Source organism: Grus americana, chromosome 12 (assembly GCF_028858705.1).
Source record: "Grus americana isolate bGruAme1 chromosome 12, bGruAme1.mat, whole genome shotgun sequence".
In the NCBI taxonomy this organism is placed as follows: domain Eukaryota; kingdom Metazoa; phylum Chordata; class Aves; order Gruiformes; family Gruidae; genus Grus; species Grus americana.
The window spans coordinates 16,962,319-16,980,177 of NC_072863.1; the positions used below are offsets into that span (position 1 = coordinate 16,962,319).

At 55.1% G+C, this 17,859-nt stretch overlaps 2 protein-coding genes across 6 annotated transcripts in view; one reads left to right on the forward strand and one right to left on the reverse strand.

The window, feature by feature from the left end:
• TMEM255A (transmembrane protein 255A) overlaps positions 1–4,164 on the reverse strand; it is a 28,838-nt gene extending 24,674 nt beyond the window's left edge. The window contains exons 1-2 of one of the 4 annotated variants that reach the window (XM_054839308.1): positions 3,945–4,157; positions 2,886–2,929 (exon numbers count right to left, since the gene is read on the reverse strand). In XM_054839308.1, the coding sequence (XP_054695283.1) occupies positions 2,886–2,929; positions 3,945–4,002 (102 nt within the window). In that variant the 5' untranslated portion in view covers positions 4,003–4,157. Of the gene's footprint in view, positions 1–2,885; positions 2,930–3,944 lie in introns of all 4 variants that reach the window. The other 3 variants (XM_054839306.1, XM_054839307.1, XM_054839305.1) reach the window with 3 other exon arrangements.
• A 2,355-nt stretch (positions 4,165–6,519) lies between these two features.
• ATP1B4 (ATPase Na+/K+ transporting family member beta 4) lies at positions 6,520–17,610 on the forward strand. Of its 2 annotated transcripts, none has more exons than XM_054839313.1 (9): positions 6,520–6,698; positions 6,937–7,001; positions 9,681–9,843; positions 12,527–12,655; positions 13,510–13,614; positions 13,894–14,090; positions 14,692–14,748; positions 15,421–15,516; positions 16,432–17,610. In XM_054839313.1, the coding sequence occupies exons 2-9, from the start codon at positions 6,939–6,941 to the stop codon at positions 16,591–16,593; spliced, it is 972 nt and encodes a 323-aa protein (XP_054695288.1). In that variant the 5' UTR covers positions 6,520–6,698; positions 6,937–6,938; the 3' UTR covers positions 16,594–17,610. The 2 variants fall into 2 exon arrangements, with proteins under 2 accessions (XP_054695288.1, XP_054695289.1); XM_054839314.1 differs by having other exon boundaries at positions 6,688–6,740.
• The last annotated feature ends 249 nt before the right edge of the window (positions 17,611–17,859 follow it).

Here is a 17,859-nt window from a genome sequence, read left to right on the forward strand (position 1 = left end):
CGCTGTATGCCGCTTGTTTCGAGGGGGGAAATCTTGGCCTTATTCATACCATAAGGCATCAACAATTTTCCATGTAAATGAGACATCACCAGTAACAGCCACTTCTCCTGTAGTATCATCCTCTACTTTCAGCAAGGACCAGGTATTTTTAGATGCTTGAATAATGAATTTGTGGATTAGTAAAACTCATCTACAGCTGTCTGATTATGGTTTCTTTTTTCTGGCTTTTATTCATTTATAGATCTCCCAAATGAGCATAAATATAAAATAGTGATTCCATCAGCCAAGAGGAAAGCTGGCTGTGACGTTACGCTCAGCACCATCTTTAGGCGTGTTTGTTCAGCGTGTGCTCTGCCATCTTTACATCACTTTTTGGAACAATCCTTTTGATTATATTTCATACATTATGTAGACATAATCCAGCACCCGTGAGAGCGCCTGGTAGGATAATGGACTGTAATGGTCCCCAGCCATGGTCCCCGTGGGCTGCTGGGGCCACCCTGAATCCCATCCCCACAGCCTGGGGCTCCCTAATGCACCCCGGGAGCAGGCAAAGATATTTCCCACCCCAGAGGCTCTCAAGTGATGTGCATGCTACCAGCACTTCTCAGAGCGTTTCAGAGAAGTGCAGGGACGTGTTCCAAGAGCAAGGAGCTGCTTCCACCAACGCTGAGCATATTCCCTAAAGCAAACCATCTTGGGAACCCCGATCTGAGGTGTTCAGGGGTTCTCTGACAGCCTGTGTGTGGCGAGATAAAGCACCTGCAGAAAGGCTGGTAGGAAAGACTCAGCCAAGCACAACCTCCTTGTCCAAATTCTGCAGAGAGGGGAGCACACCAGGACTTGCTGGGCAGCTTTCTTGAAGACGTACGCCCCAGGTGCCCGCAAGCCCGTCTTTAGGGTCTGCGCATATTTGCGGCACAGCTAGAGAGATCTTTTCACCCTAACAGCTATACCGATGCAGCCATCCAAATTATCTCCCTTTCTCTGCAGGGACAGCTCTCCCCAGGGAAAAGCGCAGCAGCTCCCCGCTGCTCCTCCACACCCCCTCCAACCTGACCCAGCAGCCGTGCTGCTGGCAGGAGCGCTCCCTCTCCGTGCCGGTCCGTGCTCTGGGCTGGCACGGCTGCCGTGGGCACGGGGCTGGATCACTTCACACACACCAACCAGGTGAGCTCGAAATCACAGGCAAGTCCTAAAAAGCTCAACACAGGAGATGAAAGGCAAGAGAGGTCTATAAAGAAAAGCCACATCCTTTTCGACTCATCAGTGTCTCTGGAAGGAAAGCTCTCCACCCACAAACCTTCTGCTCATGTCCTGGAGCACAGCTGTGACTGCACCCCTGGGACATCACTGGGTCTAAGAGCAAGGAGCCTGACAACTAGTTAGTCCTTAGCTGGAATGAATAGCTAGACAGTTACTAATTTCAAACAAAATAAAATTAAGTAACTGCTAGACCACCCTAAGATCCAGGCTGGATCTTTTATCAGTGATCTTTAGGTTTTCATGCCTTTTTTTTTTTTTTTAACAGGATAAAGGTACCCACCTGTTTGCTGCAGGTTGCATTTGGAGTTAATCTTTTTATTCTCCTAAATCTGCCAAATAAGTTAATAATATAAAATCTAGACATCTAAAGCATTCAAAATGCATCAAGATATTAGGCCATTCCGTACGTATTGCCTCCTAAGTACTATCACTTGTGCCACGCTCCAGTTCCAATGTAATCATTTAAATGCAAGTATCATATAAATGTCTTAAAATTCCAAAGTACTGAGACCAAAGGTTTAGCTGAACAAAACTTCAGGAACTGGACAAAAAATTTGCTATTTCTTAGATAGATTAGTTCTGAAAGGAGAGAAAGAACGAACCTGTCTCGCTTACGACAGATTACCAAACTTCTGATTACTGCTACAGTTTGGCTGGCAAATGAGCCGAAGATAAGTAAACCCAGCCATATGCTCCGTACGCGGCTTCAACTCTTCACGGTTAGGCTGTGTGGGTGTGCAGATGCTTGCGTGCCATGCAAAACCACTCTGCAGAGCGCGTCTGAGGGAGCGTCGTGGGTACACGAGCGTGGCGTTTGCACGCTCAAACCAGTAGTCCTGCACTTCCATCAGAGATGCTTCAAAAAGTTACAATGAAACGTGCCGTTTTCGTCAAATCCAGAGTATTTTGTAATAGCATCTCTGCAGGAAAACGCTCTAAAAGAAGCAGCTTGAAACACTGTTTATGGATTCTGAACTCGTTTCAGAGCCACCATGTTTTCCACTCTTACGTTTCTACATGCTTCCCAGCTCACAACTGGCACACGCCAACATGCAACACGGAGGTGAAACAACAGGTTTTCAACTGGAAAATTTCGGAAAGTTTTTCAATATTCCTTATAGGATTAAAAAGAAAACAAACAAACACCAAATGCTTTTATTGCAGGTCCTAACAGAACCAACCATAATCCTTTAACTTGATATTGGAGAGAGATGCACAATTGAAGAGATAACATGATTACCTCCACTTCAGCTCTGTACTGGGACACAAATTCCATTTTTTTCTTCTTCTGAAAACACATTTCGTTACGTGTATATCGAAAAAGTGGTTTTGTACTCCTGTAAGGCTGCCTGCAGCTGCTTCAGCATACGTGGACTCATACTCAGTATCTCCACTGATAGCTGCTGAAGGGCTGCCCTGGCAAAATCATCTCTCTCAACATTAATTTTTGCTGAAAGTATTCCCCATTAGATCGTTTTCCTCTTTGCTACTGAGTTTGGTACAGCTTTACACACAGAAGTGGAGCTACAACAGCTTTACTATCTCTGCTTTTAAAAGACAGTAATGGCCTTTTCTCTGTGACTATCCAAATTAGATACCTCAAAACTTGCAGTGCTTACCTCAGTATGAGTATACAAGGTGGTGTGAAATACTGTGCTTAATTCTGTAAGAAGTAAAGAAATTAATGCTATCTATAGTCTGGCTATTTCTTTTACTAAAATGGCATTCAGAATGTGTATAGGCTTCCGAAAGATCATTTTTATCTTAAGCCTCGGAAACATCCTGTTAATCATAATTGTCATATATAAGCCCACCCTAAAAACAAGGTTGTAGCAGGTTTTTCTGGATTACTTTAAAAGTTTCCAATGACATGTATCTTTGTACCACCCTTGACTCACTTAATTTTTTTCCTGATTATCCAAAGAAAAATAGATGGGCTGGCACAGAAACAGCACCGACTTCTCCATCTTGTTCTTTGGGGGGGGGGGAGCCACAAGCAAAGCACAAAGTAGTCCAAGGAAGCCAGCTTTAACTTTTACCCCAGAAGAACCGGTGGCAAATGGCACCGAGCCGTTCTCCTTCCCAGCCCTTCGCCTTTTGTTCCACTTCTCTGCTAAAAAAGCGTCACTGGGCGAGCTGTGACCCAAACCACACTAATTACGGGCCCTGCTGGCAGGCCCGCGGGAGGGGGGGGGGGGTCTGAAGGTGTCTGGGTGACCCATCTCCTGCTTGGATGGGGGGGAAACTGCAATTAGCAGCCGGTGCGGAGCGGTATGAGGGATTCTCTGACCTAATTAGGGAGGTGCAGGAGCGCTGCGGGGGGAGCGGGCGCGCACTCCGGCCCCGGTCCAAAGGATGCTGCGTGACCCCGGGGCTGCGGGGGGCCGGCGGCTGCCTCCGCCCGGGCTGCGAGCCGCCCCACGGGGGTCCCTGCCGTAGCCCCGCACCGGGGCGGCGCGACCCCGGTGAGGGGGGGAACGGACCGTCCCCCTGCGGCTGACACCGCGCCTAAACGGCGGCGGGACGGGCAGGGGAGCGGGGCCGGGGGAGGCGGCGGGGGTCCGGTCCGTCCCCGGGGACCCACCGCCCAAAATGGCCGCGCGCCCCCCGGCCCCCCGCGCACCGCACCGCCCCGCATCCTCCCGGGCCTTCTCCCCCCCCCCCCCCGGAGCACTTACCCACGGAGTCGGGCAGCGCAACGCCGCCCGGGCGCTGCTGAGTCAGGGACTGCCGCATGCTGCTGCTGCTGCCGCGGCCGCCGCAGCCCGCCGGGCCACGGCGGCGGACAGAGCCCCGGCAGCGGCTCCACCGCGCCTGCGCGCTGGGGCGGGAGCGGCGGGAGCGGCGAGAGCTGCGGAGCCGGACCGCACCGCACCCCCCGCTGCCCCCGCCCGGCGGTGGGGCTGGAGGCGGAGCCCCCGGGTCTCACCGGGAGGGCCGGTGGATGTGTGCGGCTGTAAAATTACTGCTCACCCCCCCCGGCGTGTGGGGGTCTGGGCCCGCGCGCGCAGCTGGTACCGTTCTGCTGGAAACCAGCGGAGCGATGGTGCCCTAGAGGGGTGTTTTTTGGGGAGGGGAGGGATGGGGGTCCTGCCCCGTCTCCAGGAGGTTCCCGGCGTTAGACCCCCCCCCCGCAGTCAGCAGCAGCCCGGCCGGAGGGGCTCAGCACCTCTGTGGTGTTGGGTGTCCCTGCCCTCTCCCCACCTCTCCCCAGCACCTTTGCACCCCGGCGGCTCCCACCCCACCTCCAGCCCCGCTGCCCCAGGCCATTGTGTCCTCCCCCAAACATCTCCCTGGCACCTCTCTGTCCCCCCATCCTTCCCATCTCCCTCCTCCCTGTGGTGCTGGTGGAATCCCGGGCAGCCACCCCGCCACGGCCACTGGCCCAGTGTTTTACTGCTGGGTGCTCGGAGATCTCTGCACTGGTGGCCATGCCTGTTGCTGCCTGGGCCCTGTCCCACGGAGGCAGCACTCCCAGGAGACCCTGCAAGCTCCCCACATCTTCAGCCAAGGAGCCGGGACAGGCACTCAACCTCTGTTTTCCACGTTGTATCTGTAAAATGGGGATAAAAGCATCTTCCCAGCGGGCTTCATAATTGCTTGTAAATCACTTTAATGCCCTGGGCTGAGAGATGCTAAGTGCAAATCATGTAATTATTTCAAGCCAAAGCATATTTCATCAAGTTAAAAGAAACTAGTCCTATCTCTGCTTCAAAAAACCCCACACTTTTATTGGATAAGAGCCTAATTACCAGCTTCTCCTGGGAGAAAAGAGAAAGTGTACAGACAGCAGCGCAAGAGGTAAGTTACAAATGCCCAGATCAATTAATGGCAAAGAATGCATCACCTACAGAGAAAAGAGCGGTTATTTACCTCGGATGAACTAGAGGAGCCCTGTGCTCACTGCCTGTGCCCCTCCAGACAGCAGGGCCGGCACTAGCCCCCTCCTTCTCAGTTACCCCCACTCCGTGCCAGTGACGGAGGGGACGGGTCTTGGCTCCTTCCTCCGCTCTGTGCCAGGGCTGAGCTGTGTGGCAGCACAACTGTGACGGCGTGCGTGTGCCCCCCGGGGTGTTGCTGGTGCCCCACAAGTGCTCAGGCCAAGTTAAATTCCTGCACCACATCCCACCTCCCGAGCTTTGGGCAGGCAACTCTCTGGCCCTGAGGCCCCAGCCCAGCTGGGGAGAGCCAGCTGTGAGCATGGCTGCCTGCATGCCCTCCTGCCGGCGGGCCCGGCTGCAGGCAGGCACCGGTACCGAGACAGCTCTGCCTGCGTCCCCGGCAGCAGGCATGCGGCAGCCCCGGCCAACTCGGTGCAGACTGGGGCAGCTGCCAGACCTCTTTCTTTCCCGCTGCGCCCATTTATTAGCACAGCCGGTGAGTGGCTTTCGGCCACGCTCAGGAGAGGAAAGTTAAAAATGGTGCTTTGCCTGCTTGGATGGTGCGGTGCAGCCCTGTGGGTGCACAGGACGGACGTCCCTGTGCCTGTGGGAAAAGCCCCAGCATGGGGCAAGGCAGCCTTTCCCCACCGTTGCACAGGGTCTGGCTCTCCTGCGAGGGGAAGGGTTGCCAGCCGAGGGGATGAGCAGGTGGATGGTGCCAAGCTGTTGCTGGGACAGCCAGTCCCAGCAGCACTGGGACAAGCCACGCTGTTCCTCGAGAGCTGCATGGGGCACAGCCAGGGATGGGCAGCCCTCGCACACCGCCATCACACCGCTGAAGCCGTTCCAGGCGCTGCTGCACATGCAGCAGCAGGCAGGGCTTTGGCCAGGCTGGCCCAACATCAGTGCCCCGTACCCCCGCTGCCCCCCAGCACTCCCACCACTCTGGCCCCTTGCAGCAGCGGAACTCCAGCACCCACCCCCCCCCGCCCCATGCCCCTAATGAACCATCTTGTGCCCATAATCCACTGATGAAGGAAAAGCTGATACTCCCTGGCCCTGGTCCGCAGGGTGTCACAGCAAGGTGTCCCTCTGGATTTTGTCTCAGTGGCTGCGGCTGGCTCTCACAGCCGGGTCGGGGAAGCTGATGCTGCGTGCTCCTAGCCGCTGTCTCAATTCGAAGGGATAAATATAGACCTGCTCCTTGCACTACCCCTTCACTGCAAAACAGATTTTGCAAGCATCGAACGCAGCCCCACTGTGACTGACAAGCACATGTTGACAGACACATGTGGCCATTGAAAGCCCTAGCGATTTGCTAATGTTTATTAACAGCTACACGGTCTCCCTGGGGCGGAGAGCCCAGTTTCCCCATGTACGGCACTGGCTGGCCTTGGTGGGGACTTGGGCACAGGGCAGGATGCTGCGAGGGTGCTGCAAAGGGCACCGAATGCCAGGGGGCTCGGGATGGGATCCTGTTGCATTGAGCTCACCCCTCCTAGGAAAGCAAGTTATTTTTTGATCCGCTCCCGAACGCTGAAGTCCTGCACGGTAGGGAGGCAAAACAGTGTGGTTCCCCACAGACAGGCAAAGGTGTCGGCGCAGTCGCACTTGCTCAGCCTTTTTGGGGGATGCTGTGGGACTGGGGAGCTGTGCTGGGGAGGGGGCTGTGCCTGTGGGTCCCTGAGTGCCAGGGTGACGTGGCACCCACGATGGTGCCGGTGCTGCTGGGCTCAGCCTCTGGCTTCTGCGTTGCTAATGCTCATGTTTCTCTGCGTTTCCCACCCAGAGATGGACGGGAATGCCAGCACCGAGGGCACAGAGGGCCAGCACAGGACTCCCCACTGGACGGCGGTGAGTCTTTTGGGGGCTGCTGGCCACCCTCTGAGAGGCGAAGCGGGGGCTGCTGCCAAGGACCTGCTTTGAGGCTGATAAATACAGCTACTTTGCTTTAGGAAATGCCGCTTTTTCCCTTAGGCAAAGCGTAAGCACTTTGCACGGGGAGGGGAAGGGGCAGCAGGGGGTCTGGCTGGTGGCCCTGGGCAGCGAGGGGGGCTAGGACGGATGGGGACACCTGGGTATGGGCCACCCTCTGCACACCTGGCCTTCAGCAGGAGGAACTTGCCGTTGGGAGCTGACCTGGTGCAGGGTGAGGATGGGGAAAGCCCCTGGCCACCCTCAGGGCACCCACGACCATCAGCACAGTGTGATCCTGCCAGGGACAAACCATGGCTCTGCTTTGCCACCCAGAGTCACCCCAGCTGCCATGGCGGGCAGCAGCCTGGGGCTGTCCAGGGTCCCAACAGGTCCCCTCCCTGCCCCAGCACGCTCCTACCCCAGGTCCTGCTGCTCCTCCTGCCCCTTGTCCAGGGGCAAGGGACTGCTCCGAGACCATCCCTGGTCCTGGGCTGCAAAGATAAAACACCTGGGAGGTGCTGCAGTCCAGACCCAGCCTAGCTCCCTAGCTCAGGGCCCTCTGCCAGGGACCTGGCAGTGGGGTCATCCTGTCCTCTCCAGCTGCCCCACACAGACCTCCCTGCCTGTGGGGAGAGCCCGGGCCCCCTCAGCCTTCCCGTGCTGCCACGAATCCCCCGTGGTGTCTCCCAGCCCACAGGATGGGACCCTTCACCAAGTGCTGGATACGCAGCACGGAGCCAGGAGAGCCGGAAACTTTTCCTTCCTTGCCAAAGCCTTCTGCAGGGCAGAGCCGCTGGGTTTCCCGGGTGAGAGCCAGAGGCGTGGGGGTGTCCCTGTGTCCCCCCCCAGCTCTAAGCATCAGTAGCAGCTTCTGGGTGAGGGCTTTGCAAACACCCCCCCCCCCCCCCCGCTGCCCTCGCTGCCTCCGAGCTGCAGCTGGTGTGACATCCGAAGGGCTTTTCCCAAAGCAGCTCTAAGCATCGGTGCAGAATCCCTCCAAGCAGTCCCCGCTACTCTGGCAATCTGAGAAAATGTTTCCAGAACAGCTGCCGGTAGCTCTTTTATTTAATGAGGAGGAGAACGGGAGGAAGGAGAACTCCTCCTCCTCTTCTTCCATCACTTGTTCCTCTGCGGGTGTCCTGGGAGCCAGCAGCCCCTGCATCTCCTCTCGCATGTCCCTGCCGGTGACTCGTGCTGGGGCTGCTGCTTCCCCGCTCCGAAACCCGCTGGTTTCATCAGCCCTGCATGGTACAGGGCTGTGGCCACGCAGGAGCTGGCTCAGGAAGGGCTCCAGCCTGGAGCGCAGGACCTGGGCCAAGCATCGCCTTTGTTGTACGGGCAGCCTCGGGCATTTTGCCGGCAGCAGTGCAGGCATGCTCCCACAAGAGCCCCTCTGGGGCTTTAACCAGGTCCAGTCGGGGCAATCAGTGGGATGGTGATGGTTTACAGGCCCCCTGGGTCTGGCCCAGGCTCTCCAAGGCACAAATTTGGATTTTGGGGTCAGTACTCTTCCCCATTGTCACTGTTTTGCAGTATTTGTGTGTCTGAGCAGAGTTTAATGCCCCCCAGTTTGAAGGTGTTTCCAAGCCAGACTCTCTGCCAAGCTGTCGGCCGCTTCCCGGCTCCCCCGGGGTGACCCATGGGGTGTGAATATCTCGCTTGTCGGCCCTGGCTCCAACAGGTGCCGCGGCCGGCGGGTTTCCATGGCCCTCGGCACAAACATGGGGCGATCATGCCGGTGCAGCTGCCGCGGGGCCGTGCTCGCAGCAGGCACGGTGGCCTCGGGGAGTCATGCCAGGGTGGGTGAGCATGGCTCTGACCCAGCTGGGGGAGGCAATGCACCCCTCCGGATCTCAGCATCACCCCTTCTCCCCGGCGGTACCTGGTCCAGCCCTGCCCCGAGCCCAAAGCAAGGTCTGTGCCCTCTCCCACCTCGCTGCCTGCTTTTGGAGACGTAGAGCCTGCCCCAGTTCCAGGGGGGTTAGCGACGAGCCATGTCTCGTCTCACGCAGGTCTTGGCCAGGTGCAGGCACAGAGACTTTTGTGTTCCTGAGCTCCAGACAAATGACTTTTCACCACCGAGGCAAAAAGCAAACTCTCGCCACCTAGGGAGATGCTTTTTGCTGGAACTTAGTGTAATTAAAAAAATAACAACACAGGGATTTCTCCAAAGACTAAACACTTGCTCACACGCCAAGAAAAACACACTGGATGACCTCGTAAGTAATGCCACCTGCTGTCATCTGTGGTTGGACAGAAAACGTGCACTTGAGCCCAGAGACATTGCAGAAGCGTGGGAACAACCCCGGCCCTCCCAGCTCGCAGGTTTTCTTTGGTCGTGTTCACGCAGGTGGAAAAAGATGAGTTTCTGTAAATGCCAGGACAAGGAGACAGTACCCGGTGTGACGACAGTGATGGACGTGTCATGGAAAAATGGATGCTGGGATCTAAGCGATCTAAAGTCAGAACAGCCAAAACTGCCTCTCTTTAACTCAAGAGTGATGATGGGAAAATGGAAATTTGAAACATTTCCAGCTATTAAGTGCTTTTGCATTTATTTTTGGCCAATGAGATGTTCAGCTTGTATGTGTGGGTTGTGTTCTGTAACTCTTCCAGGAAAATAAGCATGAGGAGAAGGTCCAGGATCCTGACAGAGGGGAGGACGAGACCAAGGCAGAGATGGGGAGCAAAACCTGGGCAGACCTGGCTGGGGAGATGAAGATGTTCCTGTGGAACCCGGAGGAGAAAACGTGCCTGGGGAGAACGGCCAAGAGCTGGGGTAGGTCCTTGCTCAAGCCCCGTGTTCGGGAATCGTTGCCTTTTCTGCTTCACAATGGATACACTTGCCTGTGAACGTCCTTGATAGCTTGGACTGGCCACCCCCATCCCACATTTTCAGGGCAGATGTTTCTAACCAGAGCAATAAAGATCTAGTGAGGAGGACAAGCAGAAAACCTTGGGAAAGTTACCCTTGGTCTGGATGTGAATGTTTACTGAGAATGTGAAAGCAAAGATTTCAGGCTGCCTGGACTGTGTACTGGGAAGAAATTAAGAGCCCGAGCAAGCGTGGGGCTGCAGGTCGGTCTGCCGCAGCCATGCACCCTGCTGCCACCAGCGACCCGGCTCCTGCCTATGTCAGGAGCCCACAGGGACGTGGCTTTGGGGTCATCAATGCTGGTGGGGGAAGACTGCCGGGGTCATGGGGCAGGCATTTTGGGGAGGGCGCACACCGCGGGGCCGAGCAGCCCTCCTTGCCTGCGTGCAGCCTGGCTCTGGAGCAGGAAGGGCTGGTCGTCGCTGTCACCCTGCAGCTTCCCGGGGCGTGACACAGCACCCACCGCAGAACCCGCATGTGCTATCGGGGCTGGTGTGCTGGGATGTGAGCATCCTGTCTATTTTATCTGTATCCATGTGGCCTTCGAAAATTATTGCTGAGCCCGGAGGTGCCCCGCCTGGTTAAGAGCGGCCTGTGGCTGCAGGGCGAGCACCGCTGCGGGCTCGGTCCAAGACCAAGGTGCCACAGCACATGCGATGCCATCCACCTTTGCAGCTCTGTTCTCCTGACAGCACGTAGCCCCCGCAGCGGAGTGAAAATCCCCACCCTTATCCCAGCGCCGCATGCGCATCCGTACTGGTGTAAGGCTGAGAATTATCGGGGGCTGCTGCTCGGTGTTTGCAGCCCTTGGCAGCCACCACTGGCAACACGCTCGCGAGCCCTGTAGCCTGCTTGTGCCTCCGCCAAGTGCTCTGGGTCTCCTGCAAAGCCTGCGGTGACTGTCGGGAGAGACAAAGGAAACTGCCCACGAGCACTGGAGGAGTCTGAAAACCTGCAAGGACAAGTCTGGGACAAGCCTTGAAATCCACGTTTGCTCCCCAGTGCCCTTTGCCGGCCGTGGAGGCAGCCGGGTTTTGCTGCTCCTTTGCTGGATGGGAAGGTGCAGAGTGGCGTGCGGGAGCAGCACAGGGGGACAGTCCTTAGGGATGTGGGTTTGGGTTTCCGCAGGCTCTGCCGGGTGCTGAGAAAGGCCCGGTGAGAGGGCTTGCTCAGGCCGCTGTGCGGCTGGCCCCGGCTGGCTACTGCTGGAAGTTATTTATTTACAGCCTCGGGGAGGGTGCGGTGCCCTCCCGCACCCTGGGAGCATCGTGGTGTGCAACACCACTGCCCCGCGGACACGCATCCCCCCGGCTGCACACGCGTGTGCTCACGTGGCCGTATAGGGGGGCAGGAGAGAGGCATTGAAGCTACTGTGAAAATCAAGTTTTCTTTTAAAATGAGAGCGTTTGGAGGTGAATGGAGCTGAACTTTCACGCTCTCGTCTCACAGGTGAGGAGGAGGGAGTTTGGCCAGCCTGAGGCTGCTCCCCCATGGCCCTAAAGGTGTTCCCCAGGGACGGGGGTGCTCAGGGGACTTGCGCTGCCAAAACGCAGGGAGCCAGGTGGCCAGGGGGTCAGCACTGGAGGCCCCAGCCCCCAGGAAAGGCTGCACCCTCGGCTCTGCCGGTGGCAATGCTTCCTGCTCCATTGCAGGAAACATAAGAACGGGACCGGTAGCAGCACCAAGTCCCAACAAATGTCGGCTCAGCACCCCAGCAGCAGCTCCAGCCCTGCCAGCCTGGAGTGGAGGCACCACCCCAGCATTGCTGTGGCAGGGCTGGACATTGTCCCTGCGGTGCCACTAGCAGCGGTGATGGTCCCATCCGCCCCGGCTCGTGGTTCCCAGCACCGCAGCCCCGACAGAAGCGCAGCAGGAGCGCACATCTGTGTTCCCAGGGCTCCCTCCGAGCTGCCGGCACGTTTCTCCTGGGAAATGTTTGGGTTAAAGCTTTACTTTGCTTTCTGAGCCACTGGGTTTTATTCATAGGCCGTGGCCTCTTGAGACATCCTCAGCCTGGTCTAGAGGAAAAACAAACCCATTCCCTGGACGTCAGGGCTATGAAACAGCCAGCGGTGCCGTGGCCCCTGAGCAACGCCGCTCGCTTCGGTCCCAGCGCTGTGTCCCTGCGGCACAGGTGACAGGAGTCGGGGCAGGAGCATCGCCCCATAGCCCCCATTGGGAATTTGGATGTGCTGAAGCCACTGGGTACCCTGATGTGTTACCGTGCCAAGAAAGGGTCGGAAGGGCAAGAGCCAAGGTCGTGTCTGTTGATCAGAGAGGGCTGAGGCAGGTGGACACACAGACCTTGTCCTGACCCAGCTCTGGGTAGGGCTGTGCAGCAAAAGGGGTACAGAGCCAAACGGCGGCTGCCCTGGCCCCAGGGCTGGGCAGGGAGTCTGTCTGCTGAGAGTCCTGCACCCCAAAATGCCAGGGTCTGTGCGCAGAGGGGGGCTGCGAGCTCCCACCTCCACGATGGACTCAACTGCGGAGGACACTCTGCTGAGCACGGCTGTGCATCCCTGCGGGACACAGCCCATTGGACGTGCTCTGGTTGCATTAACAGCAACCCACCTTCTCTCTTTTGCAGGCTTGATCTTACTGTTTTACTTCATTTTCTATACGTGCCTGGCGGGAATGTTTGCTTTTTGCATGTACGTGATGCTGCTCACCCTGAGCCCCTACACGCCCACGTACCGGGACCGAGTGTCTCCGCCAGGTACGTACCCCAGCCAGCCTGGCCTCGGCCACCTCTGCTGCCACTCGCCCAGCAAAGTGCTACCGAAATAGCGTTGCAGGGACCTCGGGTAAAGCCCCGCTGGAGCTGTATGCACCTACGGTCAACCAGCCCTCCGTAACACGAGGTGTCACCACTTACCTCGGGGCACTGACGGGGCTGCAGGTTCTCTGCAGAGGATCAGGCATCTTAAATAGCCCCGTGTGAAGCATTCCATATAATTATACTAATTGTTATTCTAATGATGCTAATTGTTGTTATCATTATTCTCAAGGTAAATGGGCAAGTTTAGGCATTTCAGAGGTGATATTCATTTCAGTTGCTGCCCCTTTATACCTCATATCTTCAAAATAAAATGCAAATCAAGACTAGTTTTTATGCATTATTATTGGGGGAGTCATGGCAAGATAATGTTCCAAAACTCCTTTCCCTGTGTCAGAAGCAGCATTTTCCCTATATTTTCATGTCGGTGGGGAACACGAGGCCCCCTTGCCCTGCTCCCTGCCTGGAGCTGGTCGTGCGGCTGGGAGCATGGGGGATCCCTCAGCCCCTGTGTACAGCCCCAAGCCCATCGCTTTCCACAGCGCTGCTGAGACCCTCCAGGTCTCCCATGTTTCCCAGGGTATTTTGACCCACGTGGTGTTCTCTGGGCGTGAAATGGAGGCGAGGGATCAGCGGGTCGAGGAGAGAGTTTATTTGTGAGCTGGTGCTGCCACTCTCGTGCTGGTGCCCAGCCGCAAGCCCAGTCGCAGCGCAACCGGCCCCTTCAACGCGTTCCCCAAGCCCGTGGCCAGTCCAGCCACATTTTCTCTAACAGGCTCCGTCTCCCTCTCCAGGAGTAATGATCAGACCATACTTGAATGGGTTCACCATTGCCTTCAACGTCTCTCAGCCCAGCACATGGCAACCCTACGTGGACAGCATGCACCACTTCCTCACAGGTAAGCTCTTAGGCACCCCAGGAGCCATGTCGGCAAGTTGTTTGCATCCATGCACACACGCACACTGTGCAGGGGTCTCCTCCTGGGGTGCAGATAGCTCTCAGCATCTCATGCCCCCCATCTAGCAAGGGAAGCTCATAAGGTGGTCACGGGAGCTTCTGTGGGAGGGAGCCTTGCCTTTCCCGGTGGGACTGTCCAACTGGACATGTGGATGTACTCTGAGAGCGTGGGTCTATGCAGGTCTCGAGAAACGTTAACAAATCTCTTGGTCCCCACCAGCTTATGATGACAAAGTTCAAGAGGAGAAGAATATCGAGTGTGTCTCAGGACAGTACTTCATCCAAGGGGGCAATGAGAGTGAGGAGAAGAAGGCCTGCCAGTTCAAGCGCTCACTGCTGCAGAACTGCTCTGGCATTGAGGACCCATCGTTTGGCTACTCTACAGGCCAGCCCTGCATCCTGCTGAAGATGAACCGGGTACAGAGAAAGCTGTCTTAATTCCTTCCTCCAGTGCATCCCAGTGTGATAAAGACCATGCAGGGACTGAAACTCCTCCACTTCTCAGGCCCAGGGAAAAAGGGAACTAGAATCCCAAAACCTGCTGGCTCATACCAGCTAGAAAACATAAAGAAGAAACATTGCAAAACTTGCTTGATTTGAGTTGCTGAGCACTTGGAGGGTCTTGTGCCAGGCCCCTGTGTGGAGGAACTGAGCTTTAGGGCCACACCTCAGAGCCCAGTCTCTTTATAATGGGAGTTTTCATAGCATCGAATTTATTTGAAAGCTTCTGAGAGCATGGCGGCTGCTGGGAAAACACACGTGGGGGGTGCGTGAGCCGTGGGGGGAAGGGGCTGTACTGCTCCAGGCAGTCTGGGCTCTCGGGATGCTCCGCTCTGCCTCCGCTCTCAGGCACGTCAAGCTGCACCGCGCAGGCTGGCAGACCCTGCTTCTAGGGGCACGTAACTCCTGTCCCGAGCGACGTGACTGGCACGTAGAAGAGCTCAAGCCCTGGTGAAGGGAGGCAGCACGCACTTGGCACTGCATTTCATACAAGCACGGATGTCTTTTGTTTTTGCAGATCATAGGCTACCGCCCTGGGGCTGGGGTCCCCGTGAGCGTGGACTGCAAAGTGCAGGTACTGCTTTCCTTCGTGGCGCGTAGGAGGCCAAATGTCTCCCTCAGATGGACCCCACCAATACCTGTCCTCATTTTAACCCCAAACGTTCACAGGACCAGCGCTGCCGATGCCTCTGGGCGCAAGTGGGGGCTGGTCTGCTGAGAATGACAGAGGCCACCGGTTTCCTGCTTCCCACCCTGGCCCTCACCCTCCGAGCGCTGCCGGCTCCCACCAGCCTCACCGGCGGCGCTCTGCTCAGCCCTGGGGTGCCAGCTAGGGCCTGGCACTGGAGGGGGAGGAAGAGGCAGGAGCTGCTCACATCCATCCTCACCCTGACCCTCGGTCCCGGAGAGCACCCTGCAAGCCAACAGAATAGGGTGAAGGAAGGGCTCCCACTGCCCAGGCAGCAGCTGGATCATACCCTCAGAGAGCGACAGAGCAGTAGGCAAGCGCAGGGAGGGCTCGACGGGCCGCAAATTCCATAACCCTCGCCTGTGCCCTCACGGCACCGTTACGCTCTGGCTCGCTGCAGCAGCAGCTGGCTCCACAACAAACGCGCTGCTCAGCCCTGATGTGGATTTGCAAGAGATGCCTCTATTAAAGCTCCTTCACCTTACTCTGAAGGGAGCTGTATTTTGTGTCCCACGTGCTATGTGTGCACCTTTTTTTTTTTTTTTTTCCCAATCGCAGAAAGGCAATGAGAGCGATCTCAGATCCGTGGACTTCTACCCTGGAAATGGGACATTTGATCTCATGTATTATCCCTACTACGGCAAGATGACTCACGTAAGTAAGGACTCCGGCATCTTTGTTACGTCTCCTTGGGAAGGAGAGGGCGGGAGCTGCTGGACAGAGTACAGATGTGCTTTCTGGCTATTTTGGGCAGATGCAGGCAGGAGGGCACTGGGATTACAGCGCTCTATTTCTGTCTCTGACAAACTGCGGGAAATCCTTGGGGACTCCGATTCCCCCTTGCCAGCAACAGGAATGATTTCATTTGTCATCTGGAGGCTAAGGCTGGCTTTGCTAACTCCCAGAGAAGGTCTCAACACCCGCATTTTCCCAGGGCGTTACGGAAGCCAGGGGTTAGGTGACATAAGAGGAAAAGGATGTCAAAGCTATGACAAAACCACTTCAGAGCAGGTGGCTCAAAACAGAGCAGTCCACCATCGGTGGCTATTTCCGAACACGCTGGCCAGCACCGCTTCAGTCTGTGCTGGGCTGTACAGTGTTAGGAGGTAACGCACCTTCACAAAACAAGCTGAAATGAAAGATGAGGCAGGCACTAGACTCCTGTTGTCATACTGCTGCTGGCTGAGGATGAGTGACAGCCCCAGACACCAGGTCTGCACATCCTTTGAGCACACAGATCTCAGGAACACCACGGATTTCTTATTACAAGCCATAGGTTTGTTTGTAGAACAGCAGAAAGTATTTGAGAGTCCCATTATCCGCTGTTACTTGTCCTGGCTAATCAACCCAAGAGGCATGGTGCAGTGCAAAACTCCAACGTGATCCCATCCCTCTGAGGCACAGAAAGGCTCAGCTTCAGCATCCCGAGGGACCACGACGGACATCAGGCGAACGCACTCAGACGCCTGGGAACCGTGAACCAATTACTAATGATTTTTACTGAACATGAAAGCACTGGGAGCTTTTCCACTCCCTCAAAAATTATGCTTAAATCTCCCTTCTTTTCAGGTCAACTATACGTCCCCACTGGTGGCCATGCACTTTACAGATGTGAAGAAGAATTATTTGGTTCATATTCAGTGCAGTCTGAATGGGAAAGGTATTATCAACAACATTAACAGCGACCGCTTCCTGGGCCGGATCATCTTCACACTCAGCATCGGAAAGTAGCCACCGCAAACACTGGGCACTTAGGTTAAGTCGATCAGAGGCTTTTTCCTTTTTAAAGCATAAAGCCAGCATTTTTTCTGCTAGGAAAAACAGGCACATGGAGATTTTTGTTAATTTATTTTTTGTTCATAGTTAGGAAACAAATGAGATGCAATGGAGCTTGGAACCACCTTTTTCATCATCTGATGTAAATCATTATTAGTGAAAATTAAGAGTTATCTCCTGGGCAGAGAACCCACAAAAGCATTTCAGTTTTGATTAAAAAAACCCTCTGGTATCTGAACACTATTTTCATAAGGTCTTTTACGAGTGACCCCTGTGGAATGCATTTTTCCTGACTTTAAATTTTAATATTTATGATAGTTTTATGTGCATTTCTCAGGCAAAAGCTAACAAGAGGGTAGTTTATTAGCACTATTCTAGTTAATAAACAGCAAAAATTCTGGATTATGCCTGCAATAACACAGTTAAAAAGTGAAAAAGGCAGATCTCAAAATGCCTCCTAGGATCTTCAGCACCCAGAGCATCTTGACCGCAGCATTGTACACAGCTTGTTCAGCACACCCAAGGTGAAAGAAGAAAACCACAGGGAAACGCTTAGTCGTTTCATCATTAAGGGGTCAAGGCTGGTATTAGTGAAGTCATCAATTTATCATCCTCAAAGACCTATGAAGCACGCTCGCCTTTATCAGAGCGGAGTGCTGCTAACCTGAGCAACATCTGCTGTGCGGGCAGCCTGACCCTCCCGGGCCCGTGAGCATGTAGCCTTCGGTTTTGACAGAGATGAACTACACTCCACATGTTATGAGCTAGGAGAACACAGCAGGACAGGACACCTTAGGATAACGTACTAGTTGGAAATCACACTTACTAAAATTACTGACTGAACAGGAGCATTGTGGTACGTTTGTCCTACATCCTAGTCCAGGTACTTAATCTGCCGTCATTTCCTGATCTATGTAAGTCTCTAAGAAGTAATTTTTTGTATTAAAAATAAAGCAACTACTGTAAAATTAACTCTGTGGTACCATTCTTAAAACACCGGTGTAAGAGATGCTGTTTGTGACTTTAGCTCCCTGCGCTGGCCAGTTAGGGACTGAGTTTCACAGCAGTGTGTAATGAGACCCTTGAATTTTGAGCACTTGATTAACTTTCTAGGGCCGGAGAGTTCAGAAGCCCCGTACAGTAAGACTCACTATACACTAAGTACCACAACTAACCACCGAGCAGAACCTATTTATTAAGAACCGTTAAAAACCTGAAGCA